Raw genomic sequence first — 23,504 nt, 5'->3', positions numbered from 1 at the left:
AAGTTTACTACATTATGGTGATATAAAGAGCAGAGAGTTATGTCAGTCTTTCTGAATTTTTAAATATTTGTTTTGTGTCCCATAATGTGGTCTATTGCAGAGAATCTTTATGTGCTGCTGGGTAAAATATATATTCTTTGGTATTTGAACAGAATATCCTGTAGAGACTGCGAAAGGATCTTCACCAACCCTATATCTGACAGAGGCTGATATCCAGAATATATAAAGAACTAAAGAAGTTAAAAAGCAATAAATCAAGTAATCCAATTAAAAAATGGGGTACGGAGATAAACAGAGAATTCTCTGTAGAGGAATATAAAATGGCAGAGAAACACTTAAAGAGATGCTCAACATCCTTAGCCATCAGAGAAATGCAAATCAAAACAACCCTGAGATTTCACCTTACCCCCATCAGAATGGCTAAGATCAAAAACTCAAGTGACAACAGATGCTGGAGAGGTTGTGGCGAAAGGGGAACCTTCCTCCACTGCTGGCGGGAATGTAAACTTGTACAACCACTTTGGAAGTCAATCTGGCGCTTTCTCAGACAATTAGGAATAGTGCTTCCTCAAGATCCAGCTATACCACTGCTAGGCATATATCCAAAAGATGCTCAAGTACACAATAAGGACATTTGCGCAACCATGTTTGTAGCAGCGTTATTTGTTAATAGCCAGAACCTGGAAACAACCCAGATGTCCATCAACAGAGGAATGGATACAGAAATTGTCGTACTTTTACACAAGGAATACTACTCAGCAATCAAGAATGAGGAAATCATGAAATTTGCAGGCAAATGTTTCATATGTTTTATGAAACCGGATATGTCAGTTTTCTGAAAGGCCACCCTCTAAATAGACAGGACTCCTAGTGGAGGGAGGTGGAAAACCAACCCACCCACAAAAACTTTGACCCCAAAATTACCTTGTCTACAATATGTGCAGGGATAAAGATAGAGCAGAGATGGAGGGAATGGCCAACCAATCCTTGGCCCAACTTGAGACCCACCCAATGGGAGTGCCATCTTTAAAGCTTTGTTTCTTATAGAACACACACACACACACACACACACACACACACACACACACACACAAACATGTATTGGTTACAGTCATTGTCTTGTTGATTTTTAGTGTTGTTGTTTGTGCTTCTAGTGGTATTTTGTGTTTAGTAATTATGACTTTGTATTTCTGTCTTGTGCCTCTTAGCTATACGTATTTCTCCTTCCAGTCTAAAATATTGTGTCCTATCTTTTTCTTAAGTTTGGTTTGTCTGTATATAAAATGTTTAGGTTTTTCATATCATGGAAAGTTTTTTTTTTCTCCTTCAACTACAGCAGATAGTTTCTCTGGATATATTAGTATAGGTTGGCCATCCTGTTCTTTTTTTGTAATGTATTGGCACACACAGATAAAAACAAAAACAAAAAACAAAAAACGTGGAAAATGTGTGTGGGGTGTGTTCGTATGTGTATAACATCTATACTACACATTGAACATGGAATAGTCACACTGGTGCCCATCCAAAATTTTTACCCCTATAGACTAGTGTTCACAGTACTGAAAGGTACTCTGTAGAGTACCAAAGGAGAAACGTAAACGCCAAACACAGCTACAAACCTTTGATCTGCAATGTGCACTCATGCATGCAAAGGACCTGTAGGGTTAAAGAACAGCAACAAACCCCTGACAAAATATTATGAGAGAAAGAACTTCCAAAAAATGCCACTGAATACATTTTTTTATTGGGCACCTACTGCTGGACTTGGTTCCTTAAGAGTACTTTGTATCTTGAGGTAGCACTATTTTCAAAGTAGTTGTACAAGTTTACATCCCCACTAGCAATGGAGGAGGGTTCCCTTTTCTCCACATCCTCTCCAGCATGTATTGTCACTTGAGTTTTTTATCTTAGCCATTCTGATGGGTGTAAGGTGAAATCTTAGGGTTATGATGCAGCTATAGAACTCCTAGGCATATATCCAAAGTATGCAGAACTATACAACAAGGATATTTGCTCAGTCATGTTTATAGCAGCTTTCTTTGCAATAGCCAGAATCTGGAACAACCTAAATGTCCCTCAGTGGAGGAATGGATACAGAGATTGTGGGAGTAGCTCTTTACAAAATAGCTACTCAGCTATTAAAAGCAAGGAAATCATAAATTTTCAGGCAAATGGTGGGAACTAGAAAAGATCATCCTGAGTGAGGTATCCCAGAAGCAGATAGACACACTTGGTATATACTCACTTATAAGTGGATATTAGACATATAATGTAGGATAAACATAAAACCTATACACCTAAAGAAGCTAAGCAAAAAGGAGGATCCTGGATAAGATGTCAATCGTCAGTCAGAAAGGCAAATGGGATGGACATCGGGAGAGGGAGAAAACAGGGAACAGGACAGGAGCCTACCACAGAGGGCCTCTGAAAGATTCTACCCAGCATGCCATTAACGCAAATGCTGAGGCTCATAGCCAAACTTTGGGCAGAGTGCAGGGAGTCTTATGAAAGAAAGGGGAGATAGCAAGACCTAGAGGGGACAGGAGCTCCACAAGGAGAGCAACAGCTCAGGTCTCAGGTCTTTTCTGAGACTGATACTCCAATCAAGGACCATGCATGGAGATAATCTAGAACCCCTGCACAGATGTAACCCATGGCAGCTCAGTCTCCAAGTGGGTTGCCTAATAAGAAGAACAGGGGATATCTCTGACATGAACTGATTGGCCTGCTCTTTGATCACTTCCCCTGAGCGGGGAGCAGCCTTACTAGGCCACTGAGGAAGACAATGCAGCCAATCCTGATGAGACCTGATAGGCTAGGTCAGAAGGAAGAACTCCAGCAGCTGGAGTTACAGTCCCTATCAGTGGACTTGGAGAAGGGTATGGGGGGAGATGAGGGAGGGAAGGTGGGATTGGGAAGGAATGAGGGAGGGGGCTTCAGGGGGGATACAAAGTGAATAAACTGTAATTAATGTAAAAAATAAAAATAATTAAAAAAAAATAACTCTAATGTGAGGAAAAAAAAGAGTGTTTTGTATACCCTGTGACACTTTGTTGCAGAAAACTAATATTCCTTTTGCAGGCAATTATCAATTGCAGATAACTTTTGGGTTAGGGTTGGGGGCTTATGTTCACTTCTCTCAACACTGAGGGCCCTCTCCCCAGTCAGACCCAGACCTACTGGAGCCCTGTTCATGCTGCCACAGTCTCTATGAATTCATATATGCACTCGTCCCTCTGTGTTTAAGAGGCATTGTTTCATTGGTGTCCTCCATCACCTCTGGCTTTTATACTCTTTCTACATCCTCTTCTGCAAGGTTCCCCAAAGCCTGAAAGAAGGGTTTTGATGGAGACATCCAATTTATGTCTGGTGTTTCAAGGTCTCTGCACTCTCTGCACATTGTCCAGCTGTGAGTCTCTGTATTTATTTACATTGACTGCAAGAGGAAGCTTCTGTGATGGTTTCTGAGCAAGACACAATTCTGTGAGTATAACAGAATGTCATTAAGACTCACTTTATTTTTATATTCCTTTAGCAGAGCAGTAACATTTGGTTTTCTCCTAGGTAACTGACCTGTCTAGTGTCAGGTTCTTGGACACATGAACAGTGTAAGGGATGGGTTCCTTTTAATAGAGTGGGTTCTAAATCCAGTCAAATACTCACTGGTCCCATAAGCATGAGCATTAGGTTATCTTGAGTGCAAGTCACTATTATAGATCAAAGGTTTGTTGCTGGGTTTCTTGTTTACCTTTTTTCTTTGGTAAGATGCAGAGTATCTTTCAGTACCATAAACACTACTCTATAGAGATAAAGACTTTAGATGGGCACCATTGTGACTTTTCCATGTTCAATGAGTTGTGTAGATGTTATTATCTCCAAGAATAGTACCTTACCATCAGTTTGTAGAAGCAACCAATAGCCTCGGCAATAGTCTAGGTTGCTCGAGTGTTCCCACAGGGCTGCTTTGGCTAACAACTCAATTAGATATAACCCATTCTTGGAACTAAAGCCTTCATCTGGTGACAAGAAATGTTCATTTGGGGTTCCTGCTCCCCCATTATTTGAGTATTTCTTTTAGGTCTCCTTCATATATGTATATTTTAGGATGCTTCTACTGTGTTAGGTTTCTATACAACCTCTCAAATGGCCCTGATCATTTTAGTTGATCCTCCTTTGTTCTGCTTCTCTTCCCTTCTCCGTCTGACCATCCCATTCGAGTTCCTAGTTTCACCTTGTGAGTTTCAATGTGTTATTTAAGCTACAGTAGTGTTTCTTTTATAAACTTGGGTGTTCTCGTGTTTGGGGCATAGATTGTAACCGTTCCAACATTTTCTTGGTGGATGTTTCCTTTGGTGAGTATGAAGTGCCCTTCCTTATGTCTTCTGATTAGTTTTTTAAGTATATTTTATTATTTATTAAAATGGTTATAAAGTTTACTTCTTGGGTCTCCTGGCTTGGAATATCTTCTTGCATTTTTTTTAACTTGAGGTGATATCTATCCTTGATATTAAGGTGTCTGTTTTGGATAAAGCAGAAGGATAGGTCCTGTTTTTTAATCTATTCAGTTACTCTGTGTCTTTCTATTAGGGACCATTTCTATTGAGACGATTGATGTTGTGAGTTGTCAATGGACAGTATTTGCTAATTTGTTTTATTTTGTTGTAGTGGTATGAGTATTCCCCCTCATTTGGTTTGCTGGTCTGACACGAGTATCTATGGACCCATAGGGAATGGAGAAAGAAAGAGAATACAGGTCCCTGCAGACTATCTTCTACAAAGCTGGGAATGAGACTGGGCAAATGGAGAACTGCAAAGAGAGTGAAGATCACCCATCTGATTTCCTGGCCAATGTGGCGAGCAGTTTTCCAAGAAGAGAGTATTTAGGGTATCTGAAGCTACACTGAATTATGGAGCAAAGAAGAAAGGCTAATTCTCTAGGATTGAGACAGAGAAGAAGCAGAGGCGGTAGCAAGTAGTCTGCTACTCTGTTGGGACGCTGGAACTGAAGGGTGGGAAAAAGGATGAAAATAACTTATTAGATTCTCTGGGCACTGTGGCCAGTGCATTTCCAGAAACAGAATGTCTTGGGTGTTAGTTGGTGAGACCATAAGAAACTTTAATTTATCGATTATATACAGCAAGAATTGATAACAGAAACTTCATCATAAAATAGAACAATTATACTACTGTGCTGCCATAAAAGCTGTATGAATGTATCCTTTTTTAAAAATCTGTAAGTGGCTCTTAAAGTTTAACTAGTAACATGTTTAAAAAACACCCTTTTCATCTGATAGAAGGAAGGAGAAGAGGACCTCCCTTATCAGTGGACTTGGGGAGGGGAATATGTGAAGAAGGGGGAGGGAGGGTGGGCCTGGGAGGGGAGGAGGGAGGGGCTTATGGAGAGATACAAAGGGAATAAAGTGTAATTAATAAAATAAAATTAAATTAAAAAATTAAAAAAACTGAGAAAAAACACCCTTTTCATTTTATCTCAAGGTTTTATAGAGCAGAATTTTGAAGCACGTGCTTGGGTAATGATTCTTCCTGTGGCATTAACTGGGAGCACTTGCTGATATACAGCCAGCAGCTGAACTGGCCTGGAAACTAGAAATTGCTTTTGTCACATGCTTGGAGCACGAGGAAAGGTGGCTGTAAAATCCTTTCCACATGATTTAACAAGCTCTGTACATTGAAATTTAACTAGCCTCCTTAACTAGCTGCTCAGGTCTCAAAACTGCATGCGTTAGTGAAATATTAGCTGGTCACAGCAGTAAAGAATTGTTTCTCTGGTATAAGAGTTACTGTCCTGGCCAATTTTATGTCAACTTTACATAAGATAAAGTCATCTGAGAGGAGGGAACCTTAATTAAGAAAATGCCTCCATAAGATCAGGTTGTAGGCAAGCCTGTAAGGAGGTTTTTTAATTAGTGATTGCTGCGAGAACACCTAGCCCACTGTGGGTGGTGCCATCCCTGGCTGGGAGGTCCTGAGTTCCATAAGAAAGCAGACTGAGCAATCCATAAAGAACAAGCCAGTAAGCAGCACTCGGCCACAGGCTCTGCACCAGCTCTTGTCTCCAGGTTCCTGCTCTGATTGAGTACCTGTTTCAGTTTCCTTCAATGAGCGACTACAGTATGGAAGTATAAGCCAAATAAACCCTTTTCTCCCTTCCTTACTTTTTACTCATGGTGTTTCATCACAGCAATAGAACCCTAACTAAGACAGTTATTTGGGCTGAAAGTACAGAAAGGCATACAGAAGTCTTTGCTTTAAGAATGAAAAAAGAGTCAGAAAACATATTCTGATTAAAAAAAAAAATCAGTCTAGATCAGTCACATCCGTCTGAGTGTAACAGAATCTATAATGTCCCTCTTTAGATACTCTGTAAGCCCGCCTTTGATTTTTTTGTTTTGTTTTTTATTTTTTTTAATGTTATTAATTACAATTTATTCACTTTGTATCCCAGCTGCAGCCACCTTCCCATCCTCTCTCAATCCCACCCTCCCTCCCTCCCTCTTCTTCTTCTATGCTCCTCCCCCAGTCCAATGATAGGGGAGGAAGACCTCCCCTTCCATCTGACCATAGGCTATTAGGTCTCATCAAGACTGGCTTCTTTGTCTTCCTCTGTGGACTGGTAAGGCTGCTCCCTGCTCAGGTGGAGATGATCCAAGAGCCAGCCCATGAGTTCATGTCAGAGATGGTCCCTGGTCCTATTATTGGGTAACCCTCTTGGATACTGAGCTGCCTTGGGCTACTTCTGTGCAGGGGTTCTAGGTTATCTCCATGCATTATCCTTGTTTGGAGTATCAGTCTTAGAAAAGATTCCTGTGCCCACTTTTTTTTTGGTTCTGTTGCTCCCTTTGTGGAGCTCCTGTTCCCACCAGGTCTTTCTATCTCCCCCTTCTTTCATAAGATTCCCTGCACTCTGCTCAAAGTTTGGCTATGCATCTCAGCATATGCCTTGATACCCTGCAGGGAGAAGTCTTTCAAAGGCCTCTGTGATAGGTTCCTGTCATATTCCCTGCTTTCTCCATTTTCCGATGCCTTTTTCCGATGCATTTTCATGTGCCTTTCTGAATGAAGATTGAGCATCTTACCCAGGGTCCTCCTTTTTGCTTAGCTTCCTTTGGTGTACAGATTTTAGCATGATTATCCTATATTATATGTCTAATATCCACTCATAAGTGAGTATATACCATGTGTGTTTTTCTGCTTCTGGGATACCACACTCAGGATGATCTTTTCTAGTTCCCACCGTTTGCCTGCAAATTTCATGATGTCTTTGTTTTTAATTGCTGAGTAGTATTCTATTTGGTAAATGTACCACAATTTCTGTATGCATCCCTCAACTGAGGGGCATCTGGGTTGTCTCCAGCTTCTGGCTATTACAAATAAAACTGCAATGAACATGGTTGAGCAGATGTCCTTGTTGTATACTTGACCATATTTTGGATATATGCCTAGGAGTGGTATAGCTGGATCTTGATGTAGCACTATTCCTATTTGTCTGAGAAAGTGCCAGATTGATTTCCAAAGTGGTTGTACAAGTTTACATTCCCACCTGCAATGGAGTAGGGTTCCTCTTTCTCCACATCCTCTCCAGCATGTGTTGTCACTTGAGTTTTGATCTTAGCCATTCTGGTGGGTGTAAGGTGAAATCGTAGGGTCGTTTTGATTTGCATTTCCTTGATGACTAAGGACATTGAGCATTTCTTTAGGTGTTTCTCTGCCATTCGATGTTCCTCTGTTGAGAATTCTCTGTTTAGCTCTGTACCCCATTTTTTAATCTTGTTACTTGATTTGTTGCTGTTTAACTTCTTAAGTTTTTTATATATTCTGGATATTAGCCCTCTGTCAGATATAGGGTTGGTGAAGATCCTTTTCCAATCTGTAGGCTGTAGTTTTGTTCTGATGACAGTGTCCTTTGCTTTTCAGTTTTAATGTCTTTGTTCATGCTTTGTCTTCAGTAGTGCTACTAAAATAGCATTCAACTGGAAGTGTGAAAACTGCTGCTTCAAACTCTTGATTTTAATTTTTCCTATAACATTATTCATATATTTTTCTGGTTGAAATATATTTACTTCCTTAAAACTCAACACATATTTATTAAACTCCTCCAACAAGTAGAATACTCAGCTTAATGCCCACAGGACTCTGTTCCTGCCTACATTTTCTATATTGTCTCTTCTGTTGCCTCCATGAACTATTTTCATTCAAGTCTTAGAATTCACTAAATTTTGTCTTGCAATCAGTCCTACTTTTCACACAATGACCCTGACCCTCTCCCACCACATCCTCAATGAGAGCCAGCTGATCTTCCATGTGCATGCTTAAATATCACCCCTCCAGCAGTCACAGCCTTTTCTGCGTAGTCACTCTAATGTGTCCCTCTGTGTAGGCAGGCATTTGTATAGATACTTTTAGGAGGGGGACACTTCTGTCAGGTATTGCTGCTGTCATAAAAATGAAATAAGAGTTGCTATATTAACCTTAGCAGTAATACTATCACCAACTACTGCAATGAAACTATTTGAGTCTTACTGATGAGATTTCTACCTTCAGATCTGTATAACCTTTTCTTGCACTAATTTAGAAAATTGTAAAGAACAAGGATTAAAAGTTATCTAAAGATAAAATGAACATTTGACTCTCAGCAGAAAGGAAAGCTATTGCTTAGCTCTCTTTTCCAAAGCAGTCATTTGGTTTCCAAAGCAAAACGAATTTTGAAACTAAGATATATTATGCCCTGAAATATTAATATGTGCAATTAGTACATTGACAAATGTTTAATTCTGTCATTTTTCATTTCGTTTTTTCTTCTTTAATCTGCTGTGATAGTTTTGTGATGGAGCACCAGAAATATGACTCTTGGTGAGATGTAGTGCTTGACATCAATAAAGGACTACATGATGCCAATAGACTCACGTTTGCATGGAAGATTTTCTGGAAATTTCTTTTCAAGATGTGTTTACAAGCTAACGAGTTTTCTGTTCCCCTTCTTTCTCCCAAGCAAATTATCATTTCATTTTCAGTGCAGGAAACGGGACAGGATTATTAAACCAATCCAATTATGTCAGCTATGTTCATGCAACAAAAACAAGGCTGCAGACCACATTTCATTATTGGTTCTGTTTTTTAGCTGTAAAATGATCTGAGAGTCACTTTTAAGTTATATAATAATGTCAATGTTAGGGTTTTTAGCTTAAATAAACACAGCCAATAAAATAATTAGTTGATACCTACATAAAGCCAATCATTATAACACTGTACATAAACTCATCAAGGAAATCCATCATTCTCCCCATCTGGTACTTGTCACACTGAAAGAAAGTGAACAAGTTCTTCCTGGGTGTCCAAAAAGCTCAAAACAGTTCCCTTCAAAAATTATTTGTTCAGACCTTTGTCAGTTTATCAGTTTTAGCATGTACTAGATCTCTTATTGTTAAAAAACCCAGCATTCCAAGTTTGTTACAAATCATGCATACATGGGAACATGTAGTTCATTCTTATTTTTCCTGGAGAGTCCAGATTCTCTTCTTCTATGGGTAAAGGAATACAAATAATTCGTTGCTGAATATAATTATAAGCTATAAGGCTTCCTTTTTAATTGCAGGTTACCTATGAAACACATTATGTGTTGTATGTGTTACAGCAAGTATTTTACAGCAAGCTAGTATAAACTGTAAATATATTTGGTCAATGCAAATATGGAAAACTAAAACCTTGAGACCAGCAGAATGATTTGTTGTATAAAAGCATATACTGCAAAAGCCTGTGGACCTGAGTTTGATCCCTGGAAGTTCTTGCAAACTCATCAGTTCAGTCTAACCATGAAAAATGCAGACATACCCAAGTTGAGGAGCATTCTAAAAATTATCTGCCCAATATTCCTCAAAACAGTAAAGTAATGACAAGTCAAGAAAATCAGCATCTGATCTATGTGAGACAATCTGAGTAGGAATTCACAATCACAGTTTGAGATCCAGGAATGCATAATGAATGGTGGTGGAAAACTGAAGATAACCCAAAGACTGAAAATGACGTGTACCAGTGTTCACCTCCCTGCTTATGACAGATGCACCTTATTGTTAGAAGTTAACAACAAAAGAAAATGAGCACAAAGGGACATGAGCTCCACAAGGAGAGCAACAGAATGGAAAATTCTGGGTTCAGGGATCTTTTCTGAGACTGATACTCCAACCAAGGACCATGCATGGAGATAACCTAGAAACCCTGCACAGATGTAACCCATGGCAGCTCAATGTCTAAGTTGGTTCCCTAGTAAGGGGAGCAGGAGCTGTCTCTGACATGAACTCAGTGGTTGGCTCTTTGATCACCTCACATTGAGCCGGGAAACAGCCTTACCAGGCCATAGAGGAAGACAATGCAGCCAGTTCTGATGAGACCTGAGAGGCTGGGGTCAGAGGAAAGAGGAAGAGGACCTCCCCATCAGTGGACTTGGGGAGGACCATGGGAGGAGATGAGGGAAAGAGGTTGTAATTGGGAGGGAATGAGGGAGGAGGCTACAGATGGATACAAAGTGAATAAACTGTAATTAATAAAAAATAAATTAAAAAAGAAAAATAGAAAGTGAGCACAGCACATTGGAACAATTCATACTGTGCAATTTTTGCGTTAATTAAAACTATTCCAAAATAAAATAGTTATTAAAATGTATTTCAGATACAGTTGAAAAAAATTAAAGACTGAAAACAGTCTTTAATTTTCATTTATAAGTTATTTCTATATGTTGTGACAGTTCTTTGCTATTAGTAGTTCACCTGCTTCATTGTAGCTTCTTCTGGTCTCTAAGAAGAATGAATTTAAGAATCAGTGAAACTCAGCTTCATCTTGTTAAGATGAATGATTTGAGCTTGTCAGCTGCCCTCTATACCACTGCAACAAAAGGAACTGAAATGAAATGGCCTTATTCCCCTACCTGCTTTCCTCTACTTGCTTCATTTAATTGATGACAGTTTGAGCTTTTATTAATCTTTTTGCATTGCTTTCTAAGAAGCAGAAAGATATCTAACTAATGTGTGTGATTTGCAAAATTGATACAGCAACCAAAACATAAATTATTTAGGCTTTGATGAATGTGTTGAAAATGGGGAATATGCAAACAGATAGTGCTCACTGCTTGTTCTTTCTTCCACCTTATGAAACTTCATTTTGGGCTTATAGGTTTAAGTATTTTTTGCATTGTTATTGTAGGATTATAGGACAAAAAAACAAAGGTGATATGGATAATTAGAATTAGCGTCCCAGCAAGTACAGAAGTAATCACGAGGACACAGCCATGGACTGTAGATAACAGTTAACAACTGTGCTTTGATGGAAAGTTTTGCCAGCAAGTTAAGAGAAACATAGTGCCTTCTCCTAGACTATTTTACTACAGAAACTGTTCCACACTTACCCTAATGGTTTGTATCCTAATGCAGGACCTCTTGTAGTCACTTTTGATTAGAACCAAAGTTAATTGAATATGAAGACAATTGTTCCTCAAGTTCTAATTCTGTCATGGATTTTTTTTTTTTTTTTTTTTTTTTTTTGTATTTGATGGTGGGTAAATGCTTAAAATATATTCATTACTGAAAATTTAATGTGAAGCTCCATAGCTTCATTTTGGAACACCTATACTAACTAGATAGAAATTTGTTGAGCTATATTGTTTTGAATGCAGTTAATTTTGGTGTGTGGTGTTTTAATTTATTTGAACATTTATAACAAGTTTTATAAAGTTTTAAAAAATCTATAAACACAGGCAGCAAAAATAATTTACATGGGCCTCAGATCTAGATGTGACTTCACTGCTAGAGACTACAAATATGAGGAAATGATCGATCTCTTGGGTTGAGAAGGTGGATTTCTACTGAGCTGTTAATTTATCATATAGCATGGAGCACTCATTAATCAGTTCTTAGAAGGCTTACAGGACAGTGTTCAGTAGCAAGCATGAGGTTCTGACTGGACTTGGAAGAAACATTGGTTATGAAGGTTTTTTGCTAAAAACTAGTCTCTATTCTTGTTGTCTTTAAAATAAACAAATACACAAAATATAAAGGAAAAACTTTAGGTTTCAGGTTATAAGTGTCTGAAAGGAGAATAATACTGATGAGTACCAAATGGTTGCTTTTCCCACTGTATCATGCTGCTTTGCTGTGTACGGGGTTATGTGTATATAATGGGAGCAGAGCTGTGGTTGGTTTATCTAGTGTGTCTGCTATGAGGTCTTCTGTGGGAGCATAAACTTTATTTAGATAATGCAACCATCTATCTATATGAATCTTCTATATGAATGCACTGTTTCAGTGATGACAGTACACAGTGATAACCTATAATAAAAGGAAGCTGCAAAAGTTATACCAGAGGATGCGGAAGTCTGGAGAGGGATACAGTTTTATCAGCATTTAAAGATGATGAGAAATGCATTTCTATTTTTAATTACACTAGAAAATCATTACTGAACTTGTTGAGATTTGGATTTAGCTTCAGAAATTGGCATTGTACATACTACTCAGAAAAACTGTACAGTTTTTTTTTTTTAAATCAGTTTGGCTAATGGTATTGCCAGAGCAAATTAGAGATGATAGTTTGTGAAAAGTTAATAGACAAATAGACATTTTAGAAACAAATGGTATATGTGCATATAATATAAGCACATCCTATATAACTTTCAGTCAGAGTTTTTAATAATGGAGGGGAATGTTATAATATTTGCTATTGGTTAAGTATTATTTTTTATGTATATCAACTGCAAAATCAAAGACTTTGTCTGCATGTTTCGATATGGAGAAGAGTGTGTTAGAATGAATTTCTTAGGAATAGACCTCTGTTTTAAATGTGACATGAAATATCTTTTCTGAAGAGTCAAAGAACCTTTATACAAATCATCTCACATAATTTATTTCTTTGATAGACTTAAATTTGTTTTTGTTTTCTCTCCTATATTTCTTAAGGAGATCATATATGTCTGGTTGAAATTCTGTTATATCTTTGTAAATTTATTTTGGAAAATACATCTTTTTTAATTTTAATTTTATTTTTTATTAATTACAGTTTATTCATTTTGTATCCCAGCTGTAGCCCCCTCCCTCATCCCTTCCCAATCCCACCCATAAGTTAAACCTTTAGCCTATATGAGTGTTTTATTATTGGTGATAAGTAACAACAATTTTTATTGAGTCTATATAGCTCAAGCTGGCCTGGAACTCACTCTGCAACCCTTTCTCTCCTCAGACTCACAATCATTCTGCCATGGCCCCCAAAGTGTTGACATTACAGGTATATGACATCACATCCAGTCAAAAAATATTTTTAAAATACAAAGTATATTATACAATGATAAATACCTGAGACTTACAATAGAAGTATGAGTTCACAAAGCAAAAAAGAAAAGATGGAAAATTTCTAAGGACTAAAATAGAGCTTAATGTATTTTTAGTTAGCAAATATAGCAGTTATCAAATGATAGTATCTGATTTCTCATTAAATACTAAGAATATATTTTTTTCTTTTTATCTTACAAAGAATTCAGTGAATGGCCATGTACTTTTATTAGTGATTGTGGTGGTTTGAATAGAAATGGCCCCCATAGGCGCGTACATTTTAATGCTTGGTAATTAGGGAATGCCACTATTAGGAGTATGTCCTTGTTGGCATGTGTGTGGCCTTGTTGGAGGAAGTGTGTCACTGGGGTGGGCTTTGAGGTTTTAGAAGCCCAAGAGTGGCCCAATCTCTGTCTCTGTCTCTGTCTCTGTCTCTGTCTCTCTCTCTCTCTCTCTCTCTCTCTCTCTCTCTCTCTCTCCCCCTGCTGCCTGCCAATCCAGATATAGACCTCTTCACTCCTGCAGCCCCATGTCTGCCTGCATGCTGCCATGCTTCCCACCATGACAATAATGGACTAATACTATGAGCCTGTAAGTCCACCCCAATTGAATGTTTTTCTTCATAAAAGTTGCCATGTCATGGTGTCTCTTCTCAGAAACAGAGCACTAACACAGTGAGTAACTTCAGAGCCACCACCTTGTCAGCAGGCCCAGTAGTAAGCAGGGGTCTCATAAGATGCTGAGGTCTACTGCATATTCTAAAATGCATCAGAATGAGTTAAGGTTGGAAAACGCTTGTCACTGTTTTGGGCTCAATATTTATACATTTTCAAAAACAAACACTGGCAGATAGCACTGAATCAACAGACTTATTCAAAGCAGAAAATTCTCAGGGAAAACCCGTAACATCCAACAAACACTTAAAAGGAAAAAAGGACATATCACTTGAGGTAAAGACTGATTTTCCTATACTTGTGGTCCAAAATACTTTTTGAATAAAAAGGTGTCTTAGTTCTATTACTAAAGTATCAATTGGTAGAAGGTTATAAAAATATTAAAATTTGGGGGGCTGGTGAGATTGGTCAATAGGTAAAGATACTCGCTACCAAACCTGATTCAGTCTTTGAATCCAGTCCCCTAAAAACTACATGGTAGAAAGAACCAATTCCCTTTAGCTGCTTCTAACCTCCAAGTAAATATGGACACACGTACACCCACCCCCCCCACACACACACGTACACACACACCTACCCACACGTACACACCCACCCACCCACACACACACACACACACACATACACACACACACACATACACACACACACACACACAGACACACACACACCCACACACACACACACACACACACACACCCACACACCCACACACACACACACACGTACACACACACCCACACACACGTACACACCCACACACACACACACGTACACACACACACCCACACACACACACCCACACTCTCTCTCTCTCTCTCTCTAAATGTAATTAAAGTTTAAGCAGTGTAATATGGTAGTTATTTAATATAGTTTAAATGAAATTTTCCCATGTTGTCCTGACAATGTTCTCCCAAGATGTGAAGCCATCTAACAAATACCCCAACACCAGCATGAGACAGCCTCTTCTGAGGTATTGGTCAGGGTTTTTTAAAAACTCCTAAAACATTACAAGCTATTGCTATAGCCTTTGGTTGGTCCTCCAGAGAGTTAAGAAGTCCCCAAGCTGAAAAAATGTCATGCGGTTCAGACTGAGGTGCCAGAGGCTTCATAGAGCAGGAACTAACCCAAATGAAAGCTACTCCTCAAGGTTAGCTTTCATAGTACCAGAAGGTGCCATGAAAACTTCCAAATGAGGGAGGTGGCCGAGAGTCTTGCCCAGATATGATGCTTATGAAACACAAACAACAAGCATAGAGTGATAACCCTCAGGCTGCAGCAGGGACACGCATGTCTTTTGTTTGATTTGTTTTGTTTTATTTTTTGAGACAGTTTTTCTGTGTAGCCTTGGCTGTCCTGGACTCACTTTGTATATGAGGCTGGCCTCAAACTCACAGCAATCCTCCTGCCTCTGCCTCCCTGAGTGCTGGGATTAAAGGTGAGCACCACCAACCTGGCTGTGACATACATATCTTGGCAGTAACCAATAGCTATGTAACTGGCCTTAAGACCCACTCAACAAGAGGGAAATCTTGCCACCCACCCAGAGCTAGTAAAGTCATGGATCTTGAAGAAGATCCTATAACCACTACTTTAGCAAAACAGAATAAGCCCTAACCACATTATAACTATGCATCCTTAAACCCAAAGATAAATGTAGTCCTCACTCCTCAACAAGGAAACTTCTTTTTGCAACAGATGGAGACCGCTACAGAAAACCACAACCAATCAAAATGCAGAATTGTGGAGACTGAGGACACTGGATATGTCTGCAAAGTAACTCCTCATCTAAGGCTCAGAAATAATTGTGGGGGAAGAAATAACGTTAAGAGCCAAATGACCAGAGAGTTTGACACGACAGTTTGTCTCCTAGTAATATCAGAAGATATACTCATAAAATTGTACCAACATGACTGCCTAAACTGAGATGAACATGAGCTGAACAAGGACAACAGTAGAAATAGTAAAGTTGTGGAGAAAAGCCCACACGGCCTCATTCCCACAAGGACTTAAAAGAAATTAAGAAATGGTGAGAGTGAGAGAAACGGTCTTCTCCAATTAGTGTTAGTTATCTAATACCTGAAAACATACAAAGAGGTAACATTATAGAGACTGAGTAGGTCCAATTTATGTGCACACACATATGCAGCTGTGTGCATGCATGTAACAACAATTAATGAAAAAATGGGCCATAAATTTGAAAGAATGCAAGAAGTGGTATATGAGAAGGTTTGAAGGTAGGAGAGCAAACGGGGAAATGTAATTATATTACAATCTCAAAGGTGAAAAAAAAAAAAACTAAATGACAAATATTTTTGTGCGCATATATATGAATATGCATGATTTTGCAGGAGGACAGAAGAGGGCGTTAGAGTCCATGGGGCTGGGGTTAATGTCATTTACTGTAAGCCTCTTGACAAGGTCTGGTACCTGAGCTTAAGTCCTCTCTGCTAAGCAGCAAATGCTTTTAACCACTGAGCTCTTTTGCCAGTCCTATTATTTGGGGGGAGGGGAACCCAACAATGTAGGTACCAAAAGCAGGGTAGATCAGAAGGAATATGACATGGGAGAGAAAAAGGCAAACAGGCAGAAGTTGTGCAATGTCGATTCTAGATCAGGAAGCAAAGAAACAGTTCATGAATAGGATGCTCAGCAAACAGCGGGCATATTTGAAATGTTTCGTAAGCAAGGGAAAGATCACAGAGTACTGGACACAGGTGAAAGTAGTCAACAAGAATCCCAGGCATGTGAGAGAGAAACTGGGCTTTTGATCTACTTGTGTAATTTTGGTCTCACTGGGGGTCAAGATGTGTCACTTGACACAGGTTTTTTCAGTTCTCAAAAAATTAAGTAAACACTGGAGCCATCAACACTGGAGCCAAAATACTAAACTCCAGGGCTATTGTCATTGATTTGTGTACATTATACACCAAGAGTGTTCAAAACTAGAAAGCTATGGTTACAACATCAGATATATTTTAATCCCCAAGTCCTAAATAGTTCCTTTAGGAATATGTCATCCCTAATGCATCAGGGATGGAAGTAATGGAATTAGATATGGTGGCACATGCCTGAAATAGAAACACTTGAAATGGGAAAGAAAGGAGCCCCATGAATCTCGGGCCAACTTTAATAAAAATTGTAAATTTCTATCTCACAATAAGTAATTAAGAGCTAAAGATATAGTTCAGTGCTAAAGCACTTGTTCATCATGTGCAAGACCCTGGATCCTGGCAGTTCGAACAAGCCACAGAAAGCCACCCATCCTGAACACACCAACCAAAGAGTCAAATAGTAATGGTTAAAAAACACAGAGAAACAGAAAAAGAATGTGTATTTAATGTGACCACATTTGGGAGAAGAAAAAGTAGATAGTTCTACAGATTCCTCCAAGTCTCTTAGAGAGCAAGAGGTATGCATAACTAACTGAGCAGTCCTGGTTAAGGTGTGGCCCTGCCCATCATTGTCTCTGTTCCTGTTTCTTCTGGAGCAAGGTGATACGTTAAGTTTGTCAGAGCTGTGTGAAATTTCTTCCTAGAAGACAGATTCTTCTCTGGCTGACAAAAGCTTTGCCCTTTCCTTTTCCCAACATAAGATTCCAAGATAAATTTCAATTTATCTAGGGTTTTAAAAAATTAGTATTTTAGCCAAATGGAGTGCCACAAATATCTTCCTTTGGAATAGCTTCACTCTTGCCAAGATGGGTCTGGAGGTTATCAATTCTGCAGGTGTGTATGTAAACACCTAAGAAGATATTGATTGGATGTGAATTCTTATAAAAGTATGAGTGTTATATCAAACCATCCTTAATTTACCTGTAGTAGTTTTAGTGATAGGAAAAGAATTTTGGGGAAAAAAAGCAAAAACAAAACAAAACAAACGAACAACAACAACAAAAACAAAACAAAACAAAAAAAACTCCACCGTTTTTGAGTCTTTGGATCCCTACCCTGCAGTGATTCTGGAACTATGTAAGTAAAGGCATGTCTAACAAGGTTCTGCTAGAACTTAAACTTCTAAAGTTTTGTAACTACTAAGGAAAGATCATCCTGAGTGAGGTAACCTAGAAGCAGAAAGACACATACGGTATATGCTCACTTATAAGTGGATGTTTGCCATATACTATAGGATAATCATACTAAAATCTATAGTCCTAAAGAAGCTAAACAACAAGGAGGGCTTTAGGGAAGATACTTAATCCTCATTCAGAAGGGCACACCGAATAGACATCGAAAGTAGGAGAAGACAAGGAACAGGACAGGAGCCTTCCACAGAGGCTGTCTGAAAGACCCTACCCACCAGGATATCGAAGGAGATACTGAAACTCATGGTCAAACTTTGGGCAGAGTGGCAGAAACCTTATGGAAGAAGAGGGAGCTAGAAAGACCTGGAGGGGACAGGAACTCCATGAGGAGAACAACAGAGCCAAAAAACCTGGGCCCAGGGGGGCCTGCAGAGACAGATACTCCAACCAAGGACCTTGCATGGAGAGGGCCTAGACCCCCAGTTCAAAGGAAGCTCATAGGCTAATCAGTCTCCAAATGGGTTCCCTAGTAAGGGGTACAGGGGCTGTCTCTGACATGAACTCAGTGGCAGGCTCTTTGATCACCTGGGGGTGCAGCCTTGCCAGGCCACAAAAGAAGATGATACAGCCAGCCTTGATGAGACCTGAGGGCTAGGGTCAAATAGAAGGGGAGGAGGTCCTCCCCTATCAGGGGACTAGGGAAGGGCATTGGGGGAGAAGAGGGAGGGTGGATAGGACAGGGAAGAGAGGGAGAGGGCTGCAGTGAATAAGTTGTAATTAATAAATAAACAAACAAATAAAATAAAATAATTAGTTAAAAAAAGAAAGATCACATTTTCAAACTACACTCTCTTCTATTTTCAGTTCTTGCTGCCTTTATTCTCTTCTGAAATTTTATTAAAAATAATAGTTTAAACTATAATCTGAAACTAGTTTTGACAAATGCTTTGTGAGTTTGAATGGGCTGGAAAAGTATTCAGACTTACTTTGCTCCTCCTGCTAATAGTTTTCTGTGGAATCATTAAATAGTAGTTTTGTATCATTAATATAAAAAGGTATGTATATTTTCATCAGAAACTTCCACTTTCCAGACTCTGTAAGTCATTCATAAATGTTCATTTCAAGTAACAGTTTTATATATGTAATAATCTTGCCCCTCAAAATCCACATTGATGTAACTAAATGATTTGGGGCAATCATGATGACTTCTACTACCAAAACAATAAAAAGTAAAAAATCTAAATAAATGTGCTGTCTCAGTGGCTGCTATAGTTTGAACCAACATATTTTGGAAATTACAAAACAGACATGTAGATCTTTCTTAGTAATTATGTATTTGAAGTACAGTTTTATTACAATAAAATTTATTAAGCTATAAGTCTTTTAATCAATTTATAGCTTTTCACATTATTTTCTCTTATGTAAGGCAATTGAATATATAATGATTATTTTCTCATCTAAAATTAACATAGAAAATCAACTACTTATCCTTATTTATTTATTTATTTATTTTTTGCAAACTGGCGTATACCTTTAATCCTAGCACTTGACAGATATAGACTTATATGAGTTTGAAGCCAGTTTTGTGTACCTGGTTCTAGGCCATCTAGGGATATACAGGCCCTATCACAAATAAAACTTGTAACAAACTTAAAAGCATTTTCAATGTGATTATGGTTTGGGGAAACACGAATAGCATTATCATTTAGGCTTAGGTTTCACATTTAAGAACTTTTTTTTTTGCCAGATAAACACATTAATTAAAACAGCATATTATTTTATTAGGAGTTCCTCCATATACTTTAGTTATTTCATCACAAACACATCAAAACTTTACTTTGGGCCAGGGATTTTAATCTAGCAATTATATAGTTTCTATAACTACCTGATATCCAAAATGTTAATACTATTTAGCATTACAGATTCTAAGATAGAATTTTAACAAAAATTATGAAATTATGTATTCTGAGGTTTTAATAGAGCAATGTCTTAATCTTTCAAAAACATTTTCAAGATTTATCAATAGCTTATATTTAAATGGCTTATAGTTCCTTGGTAAAACTTTGGTGTTTACATATTTATCTATCTAAAAAAAAAACTAATACAAATATAATGATTTATTGGATAAGGGCCAAAAACCACTACTTGAGCCAATCTTCAAAATTAAATCCTGAGGATAGAGAGGATCAAAGCAACCACTAAGCTGGAATACCAAATTTAACCTCTCCATTTAGCATTCTTTAGCATTGTTTATCATGTATTAACATTTTATACTGATTGTCTTAAATGCTCTTGTCATTATATTGTTAAACTGACCTTTGGAATCTAACATCTCACTTCTCTTTGCCTTATCAACCTATACTTATATTCAAAGCCCATCCCAAAGTATATTTATCTTTCTTCTTTTTCCACAGCTGTTTTGTGAAAGTGAAAAGGTGATACACAGCACGGAGGGTGTGGACTGGGAAGAAAGAAATGTTCCAGGAACGTTGGTTGGACACTCAAGGATTACCAATCCTCTGCGTCTATTTGTTAAACGGGCTCCAGGGCCAAAGCCAGCATATGCAGACAGCATGGAAAGCTTTTGGGACTGGCTGACCAACATCACAGAGATTCAGGAGCCGCTGGCAAGAACTAAAAGACGGCCAATAGTGAAAACAGGAAAATTTAAGAAAATGTTTGGGTGGGGTGACTTCCATTCGAACATTAAAACTGTCAAACTTAACCTGCTCATCACAGGGAAAATTGTTGATCATGGAAATGGAACTTTCAGTGTTTATTTCCGACATAATTCGACAGGTTTGGGCAATATTTCAGTGAGCTTGGTACCTCCCTCTAAAGCAGTGGAATTTGAAGTAGCCCCCCAATCTACCTTGGAGACTAAGGAATCCAAATCTTTCAACTGCCATATTGAGTATGAAAAAACAGACCGGGCAAAGAAGACCGCTTTGTGCAATTTCGACCCATCCAAGATCTGCTACCAGGAGCAGACTCAGAGTCATGTGTCCTGGTTATGTTCCAAACCCTTCAAGGTCATCTGCATTTACATTGCCTTTTACAGTGTTGATTATAAACTTGTACAAAAGGTTTGTCCTGACTACAATTACCATAGTGAGACACCATATTTATCTTCTGGATGAATCTTTTCTCAGTTAATAGAAATATAATACTCTTGTTAATTTACCCAGGATGCCCAAGAAACAGGCCCAGCTTTTCACGGCAAAGGATCCCTTCTATTTCTGGCAGTGGCTTATAATTCTTTGTCCAGTTTCCAAATTAAAAAAAAAAGTCAAATGTGAAGTGCATTTGTTTTGGTGATAAGTACCTTTATTTAAAAAGTCAAACTGATTATGAAACCATCATTTTTCTGTGCAATGGTAACATTCTGGAAATGTTACTTCTCTGTAAGAAGCATCAGCAGTAGCTGTATGTGAAGGGAGTACTCAAATTATGCATGTAATAAGCATTGCTTTTCAATGAGCCTGCCTTTGAAATGTTTTGGAAGGTTTTCATAGAGTAGGTTCAGTAAAGTATCTGAAAGATGGTATTTAATAGATGGATTGTGTTTCTGGTGTTGAACACATTTTAAACTTCCTATCTCTTCAAATTGGTGTCAGTTTTAATAGCTGCAATATCAGGAGAACCAAACACACTAATGAGGTTGATGCATGTTACTATTATGATTCTCATCTGAGTGATATTGGAATGAACCTTTTGGGTATTAGATTAGCAAATGTGGGTCTAAGTCAACTCAACAGTAATGAAGATGATGATGTTTTATACACTTCAGTGATGCAAAATTATTTTTTAAAGTTTTATTTATATTAAAATTTAGGACTTCATTTCCTTCATTTGACAGTCTGACTTTATCTATATTTGTGGAACAATTCTAAAACTGAAAGAAGGTGTTTCTGTGCAGTTATGGGCTCATTATTGTAGTCCCTCAGATTAGGATTTTCTTTTTGTTTAGGTAATGAGAATAAGAATTCTGAGTGGAAATAATAAGTTACATTTGAGTGTCCCTAAATGTTAAATGCTGATTTCTGCAATCCCTTGTCACTGAGCTTTTGAAATTACTTTACTCTGTGTCCTCATCTTCTAGAAGAGTTGGGTGGTCATGTTTATGATGTAACTTTACACTGTATGCGAACAGACAAAGGGAGAAGTCTTCTAGGACTTGTGGGTGCTCTCCTCGTAGCTGATGTTAACTTCTTTCTCACTTCTCAACTATACAATATCAGTAAAGTAAAACACTCAAAGAGGACTCACTGCAGGTAAGTCCTAACCAACAAATATGCTCTTATTACACTGTTAAGAAAGCTAAGAGCTTTGTTCTCTATTTTACATTCCTATTCTGTTCTTTTCCTGGTGATATCTGTAGTGTCTTATTTTGTCTTTGTACAGGTTGCGCTAGGCTTAGTATGAGGTAGTCCATGATTGACGTTTCTCCTTTGAGATCATTGGGTGTTTTTGTGATTTTATTGTTGGTAAATAATATTTTGAGACAACTTTTTATGTCCGTCTAGAAACATGAGTAAATACTATTTATTGTAAAATATGTGGAAACGTGTACTTATAATTTTCTGTATACATTTTTTCTGTATGCATTTTTATGTAAATAAAATAATTTGCTAGTTTGGCACATGACTCTAAGTAGTTGTTTGTTTTATTAAAGAGGGGAGAGCAGTCTTACCAGGCCACAGAAGATGACAATGCAGCCACTCCTGATGTGATCTGATAGACTAAGATCAGAAGGAAGGAGAGGAGGACCTCCCCTATCAGTGGACTTGGAGAGGGGCATGCATGAAGAAGGGGTAGGGAGGGTGGGACCGGGAGGGGAGGAGGGAGGGACTTATGGGGGGATACAAAATGGATAAAGTGTAAAAAAAAATAATAAAAAATATGAAAAAAAAGAGTTTTTTCATTTTCTTTATTCCTCACATAGTTTTATTCTGTCTCTCTCATTTTCTCTCTCTGTGTGTTATATGTTTGTAACATCAATTAAATATTAAGATTTTCCTTGAATATACATTAATTAGGGCAGGATGGATATGTGGCTTATGGAATAAATAGTAATTCGGTAAAGCAGATAGCACATGGTCTGACATCAAGTAAAAAATCTCTGTAGGTGCAGCTGCTGTTCTAATTGTGTTGTTCAAAACATAAAATTAGATTATAAATTAACTGATATTGAAATGCTGAGAAATAAATATTTTTATGCAAAGAAATAAATTGCAAATCAATTTTTGCAGTTCTTCAGTTCAAGCAGGATTTGTGATTTTTTTTTCAAGTTTTCACAGGCATATTTTTAAAGTGATATAGAACATATGCCACATCTATTTCTAAGTCATAACTTCATTTCAAACTACATGATCATCAGTGATAAAATTTGGCATATTATAATTCAGATACCATTTAAACATGAAAATGCACACATTCCTATAAAAAACATTGTTATTTTTTAGTATTAAATTAAGT

At 37.9% G+C, this 23,504-nt stretch overlaps 1 protein-coding gene across 1 annotated transcript in view; it reads left to right on the top strand.

Moving 5' to 3' along the window:
• The window catches only part of Nxph2 (neurexophilin 2), a 99,776-nt gene extending 77,113 nt beyond the window's left edge, over positions 1-22,663 (top strand). The window contains exon 2 of the mRNA XM_060389693.1: positions 20,441-22,663. Coding sequence (XP_060245676.1) covers positions 20,441-21,166 — 726 coding nt within the window. The 3' untranslated portion in view covers positions 21,167-22,663. The remainder of the gene's footprint in view (positions 1-20,440) is intronic.
• Positions 22,664-23,504: the final 841 nt, after the last annotated feature.

This window comes from Meriones unguiculatus, chromosome 8, assembly GCF_030254825.1.
Source record: "Meriones unguiculatus strain TT.TT164.6M chromosome 8, Bangor_MerUng_6.1, whole genome shotgun sequence".
Classification (NCBI taxonomy): domain Eukaryota; kingdom Metazoa; phylum Chordata; class Mammalia; order Rodentia; family Muridae; genus Meriones; species Meriones unguiculatus.
This window is presented reverse-complemented; position numbering and strand designations above follow the sequence as displayed.